Source organism: Lissotriton vulgaris, chromosome 6 (assembly GCF_964263255.1).
Source record: "Lissotriton vulgaris chromosome 6, aLisVul1.2, whole genome shotgun sequence".
Classification (NCBI taxonomy): domain Eukaryota; kingdom Metazoa; phylum Chordata; class Amphibia; order Caudata; family Salamandridae; genus Lissotriton; species Lissotriton vulgaris.
This window is the reverse complement of record NC_141694.1, coordinates 97996711-98011026: the sequence shown is the minus strand read 5'-3', so window position 1 is coordinate 98011026 and position 14316 is coordinate 97996711. Positions and strand designations below refer to the sequence as shown.

The 14316-nt window shown below is 48.8% G+C and overlaps 1 protein-coding gene across 1 annotated transcript in view; it reads right to left on the bottom strand.

Moving 5' to 3' along the window:
* Nucleotides 1-11263, bottom strand: part of GTPBP2 (GTP binding protein 2) — a 180224-nt gene extending 168961 nt beyond the window's left edge. The window contains exon 1 of the mRNA XM_086926028.1: nucleotides 10921-11263. Within this exon, the coding sequence (XP_086782154.1) occupies nucleotides 10921-11169 (249 nt within the window). The 5' untranslated portion in view covers nucleotides 11170-11263. The remainder of the gene's footprint in view (nucleotides 1-10920) is intronic.
* Nucleotides 11264-14316: the final 3053 nt, after the last annotated feature.

Genomic DNA, 14316 nt, shown 5'->3' with positions numbered 1-14316 from the left:
GGAGTAGCATCCATGACCACTTTCCTGCTCCAGAAACACCTCTATCGCAGCTTTCTGCAACACAGATAGAACCTCCTGCTGTAGTAGCAACAGGTGCTCCTCTGACAACCAACCCGGGCGAGGGAGAAAGGGGGAAACTTCAGGAAGGGAAGGGCATACCCATTCTTCACGAGATTCAACATCCAGAGATCTGAAGTAACAGACCTCCAATTTCGTAGAAAACGGGACAGCCGTCCTCCCACAGAACCAACATGCTCTAAGATGGAGGAGCTAAAGCTGCTTCCCTGCCGTACCAATTGGAGGGGCAGAAGAGGAGACATATTGCCATGCTGTGCCTCGCAGAACACCTCTACCTTTACCCCTGTATGACCTGTATAGAGGGTTCGCTTGTAGTGGCTGTTGCAACTACTGATGATGGACTCAAAAAGGATGAAGTCATGCCAAAACAGCGAAACCGGCATTATCTATAACCCCTGGACTGGGACTGGTGACCCAACGATCTTGCTGTGACCATCTTTAAAGTGATGTAGCACCGAGTCCGCTTTGGTGCCAAAAAGACGAGAACCGCCAAAAGGCAAGTCCAATGGGGTAGCTTATGCATCCGCTGAAAAACCAGACCCCCCTTAGCCAAGTGTGCCTCCTGGTTGCAACAGAGGAACTCACTACCCTGGCAACAGAGCCCGCAGTGCCCAGCCCCGATTGAATGACCCGACGGGCCGCAGCTCGAGTATCAGTAAGTACCATCTTACGGAAGCTTTGGAGTACCTCCCTCGCCGAGTCTATCAGAGCATGGATATAGCAACCCAACAGGCATGTCACAATCGCTGGTTTTAGATCCGTACTAGACAAAGAAAATACTTTCTTTGCAGATTGCTCCATTAGTTTGGATTCCGTATCTGCAGGAGTAAATGGGAATGAGCCTGTAGACTGTTTAGGGAAGCAAAATGCCATGACAACCAGATTCTCAGGAAACGGTGGGTAAAAAGGAAAGCAGGATTTCCCGGAGCCACCTTAGATCTCCTTGCCACAGACCTGGACACCGTGAAAGCAGTCATTGGTTTCTGCCACACCTCCAAGATAGGCTCAGTCCAAGCCTCATTAAAAGGAAGCAGGTGTTTAGAGACCGAGGAAGGGGAATGAAGTACCTCCATTAAGATGTCAGATTTAAGTTCTGCAGTAGGCAATGGCAAAACCAGCAGATTCGCTGCCTCCCTTATTACAGAATGATATGAAGACACCTGCATTAGAAGGCCTTTTGGTGAGGAGAGCCCCCATTCAGGAGATGTGTCCAGGCCACTAGCCTCCTGTAGGCCCTAAAACTCTTGCACAGGGTCAACAATCTCACCCTTTTCCGCCTCCTCTGGCTGCTCTCGATATTCCTCCTCTTCCTTCAGCCTTTGTGCTTCCCTTCTGGATCTTATCCTTGGGACCGGCGCTGGTGACTTTGGGCCCAGCATTGATGAAAGTTCCACTGGGATAGTAGAAGACGCCAGACGAGGTTTTATCAATGCAAGACTGGAGCCAGACGACGTCGGAGATGATCCGTCCAATGACACTCTTCCCTTCAGGGACTGCACTGGCATTGGGAGAGGCCAACTTCCCGGCACAATTGGCATAAAAAGCACAAGAGGTGCCTGAGGGAAGTGGGGTGGCAAGCCTCTAAGGGAGTAAGCAAGCAGACCCATGGGGCAAACCAGCGCACCAGCAGGGTTGTCTGCTCTTGCAAACATGCCAAACTTCGCATTAATGAAACACGACGGATCCTTACCCGGAGCTGGAAAGGCTGGATATCCTGGATCCGGTACCTCACTAGTTCTGAGACCGCTCGAGTAGGCAATCGAAGTGGCTCCGGAGACCCTGGTGCCAGGAGGGGGGTTGGAGTGGCCGGCAGCAGATGCGGAATTTCTCTGTTTGCTGGTGAAGCTCTCAGGCCGCTGACTGGGCTGGAGTCGCATGAGAAGGGGAAGGAGAGAACTCGTCCTTGAGGTGACGTCGGAGAACTGGAGACCCTGACTTCGGTGTTCCAGAATTTGAGGATCGACATTGAGATCCATGACGCCGCTTTTTTTGGTTTCCTCAACAACTTCGAGGTATGTGACTTGGACCTGGATCTCGACCTCCTTCACCCAGTCTTTTTCACCTTGGTAATAAACAACTTGGCCTCCCTCTCCGTTAAGGCTTTGGGGTTCACGCGCCAGCATGACAAAACACTTCCCGACGTCGTGGTCCAACGAGATGCACCATAAACGTTCTTAATGAGGGTTCAGTAATCGAAATCTGACCCCCACAATCCCTGCATGGCTTATAACCGGACTTTCTTTGGGTAGCTATGATTGCTGCTACAATTACACAAAATACTTGCAACAAGCCTAATCACCCTATTCTACCATTTACAAATACTTTGACCTAGTTCAGCAAGATGCCATGAGATCCAGGAAACAAAAACGTACAACAATCAGGACACACCACATTCCAATGAATGATCCAAACAGAGTAAACAAATTAAACCCCATTTAGTATCTTGGCTTAATTTAGAGTCTAACAGCTCTGGGAGGAGTAAGCCCCTCGTTATTTCAAGACAAGGTTCAAGGCTGTTTCAAAGTACCAGCATCAATAAAGTCCAGTGTGCAGAGTGACTGCTGGGGATTAGCAGTCACAGAGAAGTGAATGGCATTGCTAGGAGGAGTTCACTGGAGGACAACTGATTAACACCTTAATAATTTGGGCAAAAGGGTCTTACTGCCATTGACCAGGAAAGCATTAGTAGAAGACCCCAGCTTGTGAGTCCAGGGAGTGGGTGAACCAAGTCTTGGTCAGAGTGTGCAGAAATTAAGCATGAGTTTTTACAAATGACCAGGTGTGTATTGCTCCACATCCATCAAACAAAAAAGTCAATTCTCAAAGACGACATCAAAGAGCCACTTAACAGTGAAGTCTTCAAAAAATGTAAATCAATAAGAGCTTCATACTTCAACTAAGAAAAACTTGGAAGTTTACCTTTCAAAATGTAGTAACCAAGGATAGGTATCAATATATGCAACCTTGTCTACTCCAACACAGAAGATTTCTGAGCAGCTACCAGCCAGCCATGCAATGAATAGAGCACGAATTAGAAAATCACGAGCCTCACCTAACCTCTTCTATACGTCCTTCAGCACAACCAACAAATCAATCATGCTCGCGGGAGAAGTGAAGAGGAACCTGATGTGACATCAGAGGGCTTCGAAGTCTCATTTGGTGAACAAGGTGCTATATTAATTCAGCAATACAATCCTCTTAACAGGTTTTAGTTTGTTTTACTGCTTAATCCATCACAGTACACCCTGCTCTTGCATTTGCTTTTTTTAGTATCAAGTTTGTTTTTCCCCAGGAATTACGTTTGTATGTGCACTCCTTTTTAGGTCGAAGCCTACCAGTCAGTGCAGCTGTCTCTTTTGTTAAAGACATCTTGGGAACTTACAAAAAGTTGAACATGTAATACATTCCACCAAAGGCTTACCATTGGCTTTGTGGTTTGTAACTCACATTTTCTAGCTATTTGTTGATTTTATTTGCTTCAGACTGTCCAGCTTTAGTTAGTCCCTCCTATTGCCCAAACTTTGTTTACTGTATTCTTCCTCAAACTCACTTTCTGTACACTGACCTTTAAATCTTGTTCTCATCTTGCCACATTTGCTGTGCATTCAAAGACAGATCAAATGCCAGGCTCTCTCTTCCAGGGAGCTTGGTCTTTATCTTTCTCAGACTTCAAAGCAAGAGAATTTACGCGACAATCCAGCTGAGTGCCCACGTAAGAACAGAGGGTGTAGCATTTTTAAAAAAAATAAAACGCAACAACAAAAATAAATGAGCTGCGCTGATGCTTCAGAATTTTAAAGTGCTTTATTTGTATTCTGAAATATTCCGAAGTGTGGTGGAAACATATTTGAATACGATCATAACATCAGGTGATGGCATTTGCACACATTATAGTTTGTGTTAGGGAGCACTGTTTTGCTGCAACTATAACAGTAATATAAATTGAAAATGGGTAGTCTGTAGTCGCAGTGTGCTACCACACCATGCATACTCTAAACTATGCTGCTCCACTCCACTGTAGGCCCCTCCACGACAGGCCATGCCACTCGACTCCATGCCAATCTATGTCACTCACTCCAAGACACTCCACTTTATGCCTATCCCACTTTAATGTACCCCACTCCACTCCTCCCAATCTAGCCCACTCGACCAAGACCCAATCTACCCCACCCCACTCGAACACAATCTACCCCACTCCCATCTACCCCCTTTGACCGACCCTTATACCCAAATCCAACCTCCTCCAACCCAATCCACCTGCTCCCATTTCCCCAATCTACTCCACTCCAATCTAACCCAATCCACCCCTCCCCACTGCTACCCCACCCCACTCCAACCCTCCCTATCCCCCATCTACTCTGACCCAATCTACCATCTACCCCAACCCCTCCCATAACACCCCAATCTGCTCCACTCCATTCTACCCCACTCCTCCCCACCCCATCCTCCCCTTCCAATCTACCTGAACCAATACATCCCACCCCAATCCACAGTATACCCCACCCCATCTACTCTCCTCCAGCCCACTCCTAATCCACCTCAATCTACCCCAATCCACTCCACCCTCCAGTGCATCTACTTGAACTCCTCTCCAATCTACCCCACTATACTCTTCCTCAATTTACCCCAATCTAACCCACTACAATCCAGTCTGCCCCACTATTTCCAGTCTCTATCCAACCACACCAGCTAACGCTCCCACTGCTTCATCACTCAACTCACACATCCTGGCTGTTAGCATATCAGTAACACTGTGAGCCAGCGTGATCATGAAAAATGCAGCAATAACCCTTAGGCACATATATGTTAAATTACCCATGGGATTACGCTAAATGAACAAGAAATCTCCAGACATACACAGTTTTATCATTATTAATATATAGCTGATTAAAATGCATAAAATCACACGTTTATAATATGTATACAAATAAAAGTATAGACAACACCTATATATACACACAAAAATACACAATAAAACAATTAAACAAGTAAAATAGTATATTACGTAAAAAATATACATCTGACAGAAAATAGCAACACCACATTAACATTACCAATTGTGCGCCCCTAACCCATCCCCTCTAGTCGATATGTACCAAAAACAAGAAGCTTTGGAACCCTGTATCTTACTACCCACTTCGATGTATTCAGCATGTAGACTGAAAACACCTTAGTTCCATATATAACTGGAAGGAAGTACTGTGCTTTTACCACAACTGGAGAACTTGGTTCTTTCCCATACTCCACACTGAATTAACAGGGGCCTCGTCCATTATGTCCCTTTACCAGTGGGATAGCAAGAGGTGCACTTCATTGTGAATATTCCTTTAAAGGGAAAGTGACAACTATGACTTTCAGATGCAGCGACCTCCGGTTTTCATCAATTCAGGTACACCCATTACCCAACCAAAGTATTAGACATACGATATCACGGCCTAAGAAGTGCTCAATATGACATTAGAGTCAATGAAAGCAATCATTCCCCTGTACAGGGCCACTAAGGCGCCATCACCCCTCTATCGAGCTTCTGGGTTGGGACTAGAGCTCTGTTTAACGCAGATCCATTGCAGGGTTCTTCAGAATATGGGTAGCTTTGTTGCCCCCATCATCTCTCAAAAAGTCCATATGTCCTTCAAGGGCTTATGGTGGCTGTCGGGTAAACGCAAACAAAATACCATGGGTTTCAAAGCTGAAGCAGGCGAAGCACTTTTCATCGGCATGTAAAGCTTGCATTGGTAAGGAGCTGCGGGGGTGGAGGGGGATCGTGTACACTGCAAGAAACTTCAGTGGGGGTAGGTCAATTTGCTCTAATTTGATGAGCCACTTACCACTGCTCCACTCTAGACTGGGGAAGGGAAGAGGTAGTAACAGCACTAAAGATGGCGGCTAAAGATGGGCATTATTCTAGAGTTCCAGTATAAACTCTTTGATTTTTCAAAGTTTGAGATGACCAAACACCCTTATCACAGAACTTAGTACTTAATCACATACTGCAACCACAACAAAATTGTAACCATTCAATCCAAAGACCCTCAAGACACCTTGATGTTTCCCTATTGGAAACGTTTTACTTTTATCGCATGCACTTTTATTGTCGCAGAGGAACAATGTAATTAAAACGCTAGCAATAATGAGCACATCTTCCATCCACACTATCAGGACTCAACAGTCGGCAAACAAGTAATAAAGCTACTGCCAACTTGTGGGTCATGGGAGGCCACAGTCAAAGCCGCAGCGATATCATTAATAAACAAAATTACCTTTTCAGTAGAGTTTAAGTTTTTACAAAATATACTATCATCTTCGGTGAATCTGTGTATTTGATCATTGTGTCTGCATTTTTATTAGTTATACGTCTACTTTTTGTATGTATTATGCGTTATTTACCGAGTCTCTGAAAAAGAGAAATCACTGATAACACTTTCATTTAATGCCGTCGAAAAAGCAGGTAAATACTGCAGCGGGCAACTGAGCTGGGTATTTGTGTCAGTTTGAGAACAATGGGTTTCCAGAAGATTTTAAGACAGGATCTGAGATTAATACTCACACATCTGGGTGCTCACGTGAGTGTGTCACTGATGTGCTCCTCCTCCAATCTGACTGCCGGCCTGAGATAGGGCGGGTGACAATCTAAGGCAGGGGTCTCCAAACTGGTCCTGGAGGGCCGGATCCATGCCAGATTTTTTTGGATATCTCCATTGAGATACATGTAGTTATTTAAAAAATCTGGCATGGACCGGTTTGGAAACCCCTGATCTAAGGTGTACCCCGTCCTCCAATTTGTGTTTCGGTCTCAGGTGCCCCTCTCCCACCAGGATGCTTCAGTCTTTGGTACCCCTCTTCCCTCAGAATGTCAGTCACAGACTCAGTCGCCCCTCTCGCTCAGAAAGCGGACTAAAGCAACTCGTCACAACGCCCACCCACTCAGTCGGCCACAGGCTCGACCCCGTCTTCTCCTCAAGCCTGCACGTCTCCGTCAGCCACACCACCGAACTCCTCTGGACCGACCACTGCTGCGTCCACTTCACCTTCCAGAAACCCACCACACCCAACAGATCCCCTGCCGCTGCTGAAGCAAAATCACCGAAGACCAACTCCATGCAAACCTCGCTCTCAGGCCACCCACCGAACTCTCCAACACTGACAATGCTGCCCACATCCTCAGACACTGGATCGAGGACTGCTCTAACACCCTCGCCCCGCTGAAGAAACCCCCCACAGAGACACCAGCAAGAGGGCCAGCTGGTTCACCCAGAACTCCTAGCTTCCAAGCAAGCCTGCCGGAACTACAGAAGAAATGGCACAGCGAACAAACTCCGGACAAACGCCCAGCACACAAGGACGCCATCCGCAACCACCATCGCCTCATCAAAGACCGCCTCGACAACGCACACAATAGCAAGGAGCTCTTCAACATCGTGAAGGAACTCTCCAACCCCAGCTCCAACACCAACAGCATCCCGCCGTCGCAAGCCCTGTGCAACTCCCTCGCCACCTTCTTCCACCGCAAGATAGCAGACGTCCACAACAGCTTCAACACCCAGACAGACCCAACAGACAGCAACACAACAGACCCTCCGCACACCATCGAACACAACCCCCTGCTAGCCTGGGCCAGTGTGAGCATCGATTACACCATCAAGACCATGCGCACAATCCACTCCGGCTCTCCGTCAGATCCCTTCCCGCACCACGTCTTCAACAAAGCAAGCAACTCCATCGCACCCCACCTGCGCAGCGTCATCAATCTCTCCCTCGAGACCGCAACCTTCCCAGAGAGCTGGAAACATGCAGAGATCAACGCCCTACTGAAAAAACCCAAGGCAGACCCAAGAAACCTCAAGAACTTCCAGCCCATCTCTCTGCTCCCCTTCCTGGCCAAGGTCAAGGAGAAAATCGTCAACAGACAGCTAACCAGATACCTCAAAGAAAACAGAATCTTGGACCCTTTCCAGTCAGGGTTCCGCAGCAACCACAGCACCGAGACTGTCCTAATTGCAGCCACCGCCGACATCAGGACCCTGCTGGACAACGGCGAGACCGCAGCACTCATCCTCTTAGACCTCTCCGCCGCCTTCGACACCTGCTGCCACCGCACACTACGCGCATGCCTCCACGCCGCAGGGATCCGAGACAAGGCGGAGGTCCTCATCCTCTGCTCCAACCCTTCAGCCTAGGACGACTCCTGGTGGCTGCCGTCACTAGGAGCAGCCCCGACACCCACCGACCATGCACGCAACCTGGGAATCATCCTTGACTCAACGCTCTCAATGACCAAGCAGGTCAACGCCGTCGTCTCCTGATCCTGCTTCAACACCCTATGCATGCTCCGCAAGATTTACAGATGAATCCAGACAGATACAAGAAAGACAGTCACCTAGGCCCTTGTCAGCAGCAGACTAGACTACAGAAACGCACGCTACGCGGGAGCCCCGACCAAACTCATCGAACGACTACAACGCATCCAAAACGCCTCGGCACAACTGATCCTCGACGTACCACGCCACTGCCACATCACCCCCCCCCCCACCTGAGGGACCTGGACTGGCTCAGCAAGAGAATATCTTTCAAGCTCCTCTTCCACGCACACAAGGCACTCCACAAGACAGGCCCAGCCTACCTCAACAGACGGCTCTCCTTCAACATCCCCAACCGCCAGCTACGCTCCGCCGACCTCGCACTCGCCACCATCCCGCGCATCTGAAGGACAACCACCGGCAGGAGATCCTTCTCCCACCTCGCCGCCTGGACATGGAACACCCTCCCACTGAGCCTACGACAGACCCAAGACCTGCTGACCTTCAAGAGGATACTCAAGACCTGGCTGTTCGATCAGTAGCGGCCCCCTCCCCCAGCACCTTGAGACCCTTGCGGGTATGTAGTGCACTTTACAAATTACTGATTGATTGTTTTTTCAAATGGAATCCTAAGCTGCCCTCCACCCTACAGTGTGTGTGTCAGGCTAGGGAGCAGACATCCTCTAGCAGTACAGTCTCAGCTGCCGCCCAGTTCACCCCCCCCCAACCCCCACCCACCCTTGCAGGATGAGTGCAGATTTCATGTGACCTACATAGAGTATGGTCTATCACATTTCCCCTGCTCCAATATTACTGTAAATCCTAACCCCCCCCATCCCTAATTCCCAGGATGTGCCACTCTCAGGTGCCTGTCTCTCCCAAATGGGAATGCCTCCTTTTCCCATTGTGACTGCAAATATCCTCTATAAAATAATGTCATTTCCCCAAGAAGTGTCAGCTTCAGGTGCTCCCCTCGCCAGGATGTATCAATTGCTGCGTGAGTTTCTCCCACAATGAGCGGCAGTCTAAGATGAACCTCTCCTCCAATAAAAGTAGCAGTCAGGAGCCCCTCTACCCCAGGATGTACGGCTATATCAGATACCCCAAAAGTGAAAGTCAATTTCAACTGACCCTCTTCCTTAGAACGAATGTTTGTCCTATCCCATAATGAGGGTCAATCTCAGGTGGTTGCTCCCTCAGTATGCAGTACATCTCTACGCCCAGGATGGAGTAAGTCTCAAAAAGGTACCTCCATTTCCCATAGGAGAAGGAATAACCAGCCTACGGTCCACCCACCCCCTAGGGATGAGTCCTTTAAGTCCCCACTCCATCAGGAGGAGTGTCAGTTTCAGGTGCCATCATCCCTCAAGAATGCGCATCATCCTCTGGTACACCCATGACCTTAGGGGTAAGTTACTTTCAGGTGTTTTGCTTCCTCAGGCCTAGTGATATCTAAAGGTGCATGAAAGCACAAAGGATATGGGGTAACAATGACTGCAACTATCCCCTAATCAGGTTACAGTTATGTATTTAGGTGCCTAGGATCAGAGATGCAATACCCTTACATCCCTTATGGAAAACTCCATATAAACAATTTTGTACACACAATAATCCAGCACTCCAACAAATGATATAAACTCTTATGACAAACAATTTTTTTCAGAGAGGAATCAGCAGGACGTAGTGTAACTTCCGTATTCAATGTTCGTTTCTTTAAAAATTACATCACGGAGTAGCCAACGCGTTTCATCCTTACGGACTTCTTCAGGGCAAGATTATTCATTTATTGGAGTGATGGATTATTGTGTGTACATGATAGCTAAAGGTGCGACTCTCGCTCAGTAAAGAACGCCAGCCTCAGGTGCTCCCTCCCTCCATCTGAGCCTCAGGTGCTACCCTCCCTCCATCTGTGCCTCAGGTGCTACCCTCCCTCCATCTGAGCCTCAGGTGCTACCCTCCCTCCATCTGAGCCTCAGGTGCTACCCTCCCTCCATCTGAGCCTCAGGTGCTACCCTCCTTTTTGACTTAGCATCAGGCTCAGGTGCGACTCTCGCTCAGTAAAGAACGCCAGCCTCAGGTGCTCCCTCCCTCCATCTGAGCCTCGGGTGCTCCCTCCCTCCATGCGAGCCTCAGGTGCTCCCTCCCTCCATGCGAGCCTCAGGTGCTACCCTCCCTCCATCTGAGCCTCGGGTGCTACCCTCCTGCTTGACTAAGCATCAGGTTCAGGTGCCCGCATCCCCTTAGGGCTGAGGGTTAGTTTCAGGTGTCCCTCTCCCTCTGGATGAGTTTTAATCTCAGGCACCCCCTCGCCTAGGTATCAGTGCTAGTCCCAAGTGCACGCAGTCAATCTCGGTTGTATCCACCGCACCTGGAACACCATTAACATCTGGTTATTCCCCAATCCAGTGGTTCTCCACTACCCCATCCCCAGCGTTTATCCTCTTTAACAGGGGCACATCTGGATACCTGTCTCCACATACCAGCCCTTCCGCGGGCGGAAGCCAGTGCCCATATTCCACCCCCAACCCCACCCCCGATTCCTCACCTCTGGGGGCAGACTGGTTGTGGGACTCTGCCGGTTGTTGTTGGTTCTTCGGCCCCGGCCCTTGGGCGCCTTCTTACCCTTGGGCTTCAGAGCGGCGCTGATCTCCAGGCCCGAGCAGAAAAGCTCGGCCATACGGACCTCCATGGCGCGGCTCCGACCCCCGGACTCCCCGCCCCCTGCCCGGCAGCAGCGGCTCAGTACCGCAGGCATCGGCCCTCTGACAGCCGGCCGGAGCCCGGCCAGCGACATACACAAGGGGGCGGGGCCAGGGCGAGCGCGCGCGTCAGAACCTGCCCGCGCGGGGCACGGCGGGAAGTGTGGTCACCTCTGACCGCCGGCCCCCCTCGGCAACATAGAGGTAGGACTTTCATATCATTCTGCGGCAGAAGAGGCAAGCGAGCAAGGTGGCCCCCAGCCACACAGAAGGGGTAGACAGCGAGGTAGGACTTCACCGAGCGGGTGAAATCTAATGGGAGATCAGACGAAAAGTTTCTAGCTTGGAAGTCAGTTCAATTCACAGATATAAGAAAATACGTTTTTGCAAATTAACGTTGCATTCCCATACTGTTTTTTTCAAGAAGATTGAAATAAAAATAGAAGGATAACAAGCAGGTAAAATTAAAATATAATATCAAAAGTTGGTCTGCTGGTGTTTTTTTTTCCGCCTGGCACTTTTAGATTTATAGCAAGGTTCTTTGGATGTGCCGGTGATAATGACATGTATGGTCTGTAGAATTAAATTCCTGGAGGGGCTGCCGCAGCCTTCTGTGAAAAATTAAACAGTAAAATTGCGAGAAGAAACATACAAAATAACAATACGAAAAATGTAAGTATGTAGCAAGTGAGACATGAAATGCAGCTTGATCTTCAGGTCTTTTAATCGTGTAGGGCAGTGCTAGAATGCAAAGATAAGACTGGACTAGGTGACTTCCTCGTCTGGCATTGTGTAACACGGGCCCTCTCTGTGTGTACATCCCACAAGGGTGGCTGTGCTTGGTGGAGTCTGAAACACTTTGCCGTGGCACAGTTGCAGCAGTGCTAAAGGACTACAACTCCCAGAGGTTTGCCCAAGCGAAGGCAGCCCCTGCCGATCCGCCCTTTTTTCAAACCACGGGACCATCCAATCAGGAAACCGCAAAGGTTTGTTTCCAAACACAGGGTGGAGGTTCAAGCCCGCCCTGCTGGCAGCACCTCCCCATCAGCTGTTTGCTCTTGGTTGCATCAGCAGCAGACGGGCCCTGGTAACCACAGCAAGAAAGGGGGCGGTTAATTATACATAGACCAGGAATAGAAACTAGGCAGCCCACAAACAAACACGCCCCTCCATAAGCAAAGCTCCCGCAGGATCCAGCAAGGTCATATTTAATGCATTTCACTCATGTGTGACTTGTCAACATCTCTTCTGACCTCAGCATTTGTACATAGATATGGTAACTGTTTAATGGTGAAAACTGAGGCAACTTTTCCCCTTGAGATGCAAACCACTTTTACTAACATGACGAGTTAAATATAAAACATATTGCACGCCGATCTGCCTACATGAAAATGCACTTTTGAGGCCAATCCGTGTCTCGTTTAACAGTGGGAAAAAAACGTGTTTAGTATGAATGTGGGTTTAGTGTGATGTGCATATGTGTATAATTTTTTAAGATTGAAAAAGGTACTGTACTGTATTGTATTGTAGTTGCATTTATATAGCTCTTACTACCCCTGACGAGGCGTTGAAGCACTTTTTCGGGGAGTAGCACGCTACTCCGGAACCCATAAAGGATTAGTGTTGAAATAGTAATAGTGAAATATGAAAGTAATTTGAGTGGTAGATAGGTTAGTCAGTTATTTGGATTTAGAAGGATAGCTGAAGGATAGAAGGGGGAAAACAGGTTTGTATTTATATAGTGCTTGTTACCCCTGATGGGGTGTTAAAGCGCTATTTTGGCGAGTACCATGCTAGCATTTATGTTGTGCTTCATGACCTCTAATGGGTGGCAAAAAAGCATTTTGTTTGACAGGTAGCATCCTTTCAGACTCGCATCAGGGTTCCCCATGGGGTAGACTGGGGCTACTGCGCCCTAGATGTGGGGGCTGGGGTTGTTTGTCTCTGACGGACCAGCAAACATTTTACTATGGCTTTGCAAACTGGGCCTGGCATAAAGCCTTCAGCAAAGTTCTATCCCGGCAATCAATCAGGTTTTTTAAAGCGCAACTACTCACCAGTGAGGGTCTCAAGGCTCTGGGAGGTGGGGGGGAGGCTGCTGGTCTGTCTACGCTTAGGTGTTCAGTCTAAGAGCCAGTTCTTGAGGTCCTTCCGGAATAAGGTCAGTGACAGGGATTATCTGAGGTGGGTAGGCAGGGTATTCAAAGTCTTGGTGGCAAGGTAGGAGAAGGATCTTCCTCCGGTTCTAGTCTTGTGGATCTGAGGGACGGTGGCAAGAGCGTGGAATGAGAGGCAGTGGTTCAGGATTGCTGGTCCTGCATTGTGGAGGGCTTTTGTTGGCATGAGTGAGGAGCTTGATGGTGATTCTTTAGTTGACTGGGAGCTAGTGGAGTTCTCTGTGGTGTTCGTAGATGTGGCTGCAGCGAGGGATGTTGAGGATTAGTCTGGCTGTGGCGTTTTGAATGTTCTGAAGTTTCCTGAGAAGTTTCTGGGTGATGCCGACGTAGAGTGTCTTGCTGTAATCGAGTCTGCTGCTGGTGAGTGCATGGGTGACTGTTTTTTCTGGATTCAGGGGGGATCCATCTTAATGTCTTTTATAGCAACAACAGGTTTCTACATCTCTTCACTCCCACTTCTATGAAAGACTTTCCAACTAAAGGCTTGTACAGCAGAACAACAGCAAGCACAGAAATCCACCGTCCTTATAGGAAGGTGTCGACTCCAGGGAGCACAGGACCCTTTTCACAACGATGAATTGCAGATTCAGACCATCAGGGTCAGAGGTCACAGCAGCAAAAGGACAGCCACTGCGTAGGTCACAAGGGCATCTATAGAGCACTCGTCGGGCTCAGTCATTGAACAGCAGTTGCACAGTCTGCCTCAGCCAAACCTCTGAATGGCAGCACACTCCACCTCAGGCAGAAAATGTCTTGTTTGCGGCATTCCCGGCCTCAGCACAAAATGTCTTGATGACAGCACAATCTAGCATCAGCACAAACGTCTTGGGGACAACAGCAATGACCGCAGTCCATAATTATTCCTGGAACTGTCCACACAGAGAGTCTGCAGACTACATACATCAGGGCACACACATCAGTCTGCTCACTCTTCCCGGCTTTCCTACTGCGGGCGGACCCACACTGCACCAGACGTCAAGCTGCTCTGACACTTCATGTCCGTCACAACATTGTAGGGTTGGCCGTCTCCTTCCCTCTCTCAGCAGCAGGTAGGCTTCAAGGCGC